This window comes from Cariama cristata, unplaced genomic scaffold (genome assembly GCF_000690535.1).
Source record: "Cariama cristata isolate BGI_N322 unplaced genomic scaffold, ASM69053v1 scaffold34703, whole genome shotgun sequence".
Lineage (NCBI taxonomy): Eukaryota > Metazoa > Chordata > Aves > Cariamiformes > Cariamidae > Cariama > Cariama cristata.
The window spans coordinates 550-1602 of NW_009609531.1; the positions used below are offsets into that span (position 1 = coordinate 550).

The window sequence follows — 1053 nt, forward strand, 5'->3', positions numbered from 1 at the left end:
TCCCATGGGTTTGGTTCAGGTTGGGGACACATTTAGGGAGGGAACACCAAACAAAGGCATCATTGCCAGGTCAGATGCCCAGCCAAGCCGTGTGTCCTTTGCAGAGCAGGCTGGGCTGTGTGTTGGTGACAAGATCACGGAGGTGAACAGCGTGAGCCTGGAGAACATCACCATGAGCAGTGCCGTCAAGGTCCTCACCGGGAACAACCGCCTCCGCATGGTGGTCCGGCGGATGGGCCGCGTGCCGGGCATCAAGTTCTCCAAGGAAAAGACAGCGTGGTGAGCAGGGCATCTCCCATGCCAGCACCCCAAAGCCCAACCCCATGGAGGGCATGGTAGGGATGCTCAGTGGGGGGTGCTGGGGGACCCTGCGGGGATATTGGAGGTCTCTGACAAAGGTGGGGAGAGCCCAGGGTGGGGCACGGGATGGGATAGGAAGGTCCGGAGCAGGCAGGGTGGGTGCAAGCCCCATCCTCAACATCTCCCATCCCCATCGCGCTCCTCCACTGGGTGACACCAATGGCCACATCCTGCTGGAGGACGAGAGCCAGACCTCTGAGCCCCCCTCAACACTGTGCCCGTGCTCCAGGGTGGATGTGGTGAACAGGCGCCTGGTGGTGGAGAAAAGTGGCTCGACACCATCAGAGAGCGGCTCTGAGGATGGGCTGCGGCGCATCGTGCACCTCTACACCACCTCCGACGACTACTGCCTGGGCTTCAACATCCGCGGCGGCAGGGAGTTCGGCCTCGGCATCTACGTCTCCAAGTATGGCACGAGGGGGACGTGGGGCCCTGATCACCGCTGTGCCCATGCTGGGGCTCGGCACCCCCTCCCTGGCTGAGCCCCCAACCCTCATAAGGCTATGGGCATCACCACTGTGGGTGCTGGGGCACAGGGTCACACAGGCAGAGGTGTGGGGCAGGAGCAAGGGCTCCAGCGAGGACTCAGCCCCATCCTGCTCCCCTCCTGCTGCCCTAGGGTGGACCCCGGGGGGCTGGCAGAGCAGAACGGCATTCGGGTGGGAGACCACGTCCTTGCAGCCAACGGAGTCA

The 1053-nt window shown here is 63.4% G+C and overlaps 1 protein-coding gene across 1 annotated transcript in view; it reads left to right on the forward strand.

Moving 5' to 3' along the window:
* Window positions 1-1050, forward strand: part of PDZD7 (PDZ domain containing 7) — a gene marked incomplete at both ends in the record, with an annotated part of 1508 nt that extends 458 nt beyond the window's left edge. The window contains 3 exons of the mRNA XM_009697561.1: window positions 105-279; window positions 590-766; window positions 980-1050. Of these exons, the coding sequence (XP_009695863.1) occupies window positions 105-279; window positions 590-766; window positions 980-1050 (423 nt within the window). The remainder of the gene's footprint in view (window positions 1-104; window positions 280-589; window positions 767-979) is intronic.
* Window positions 1051-1053: the final 3 nt, after the last annotated feature.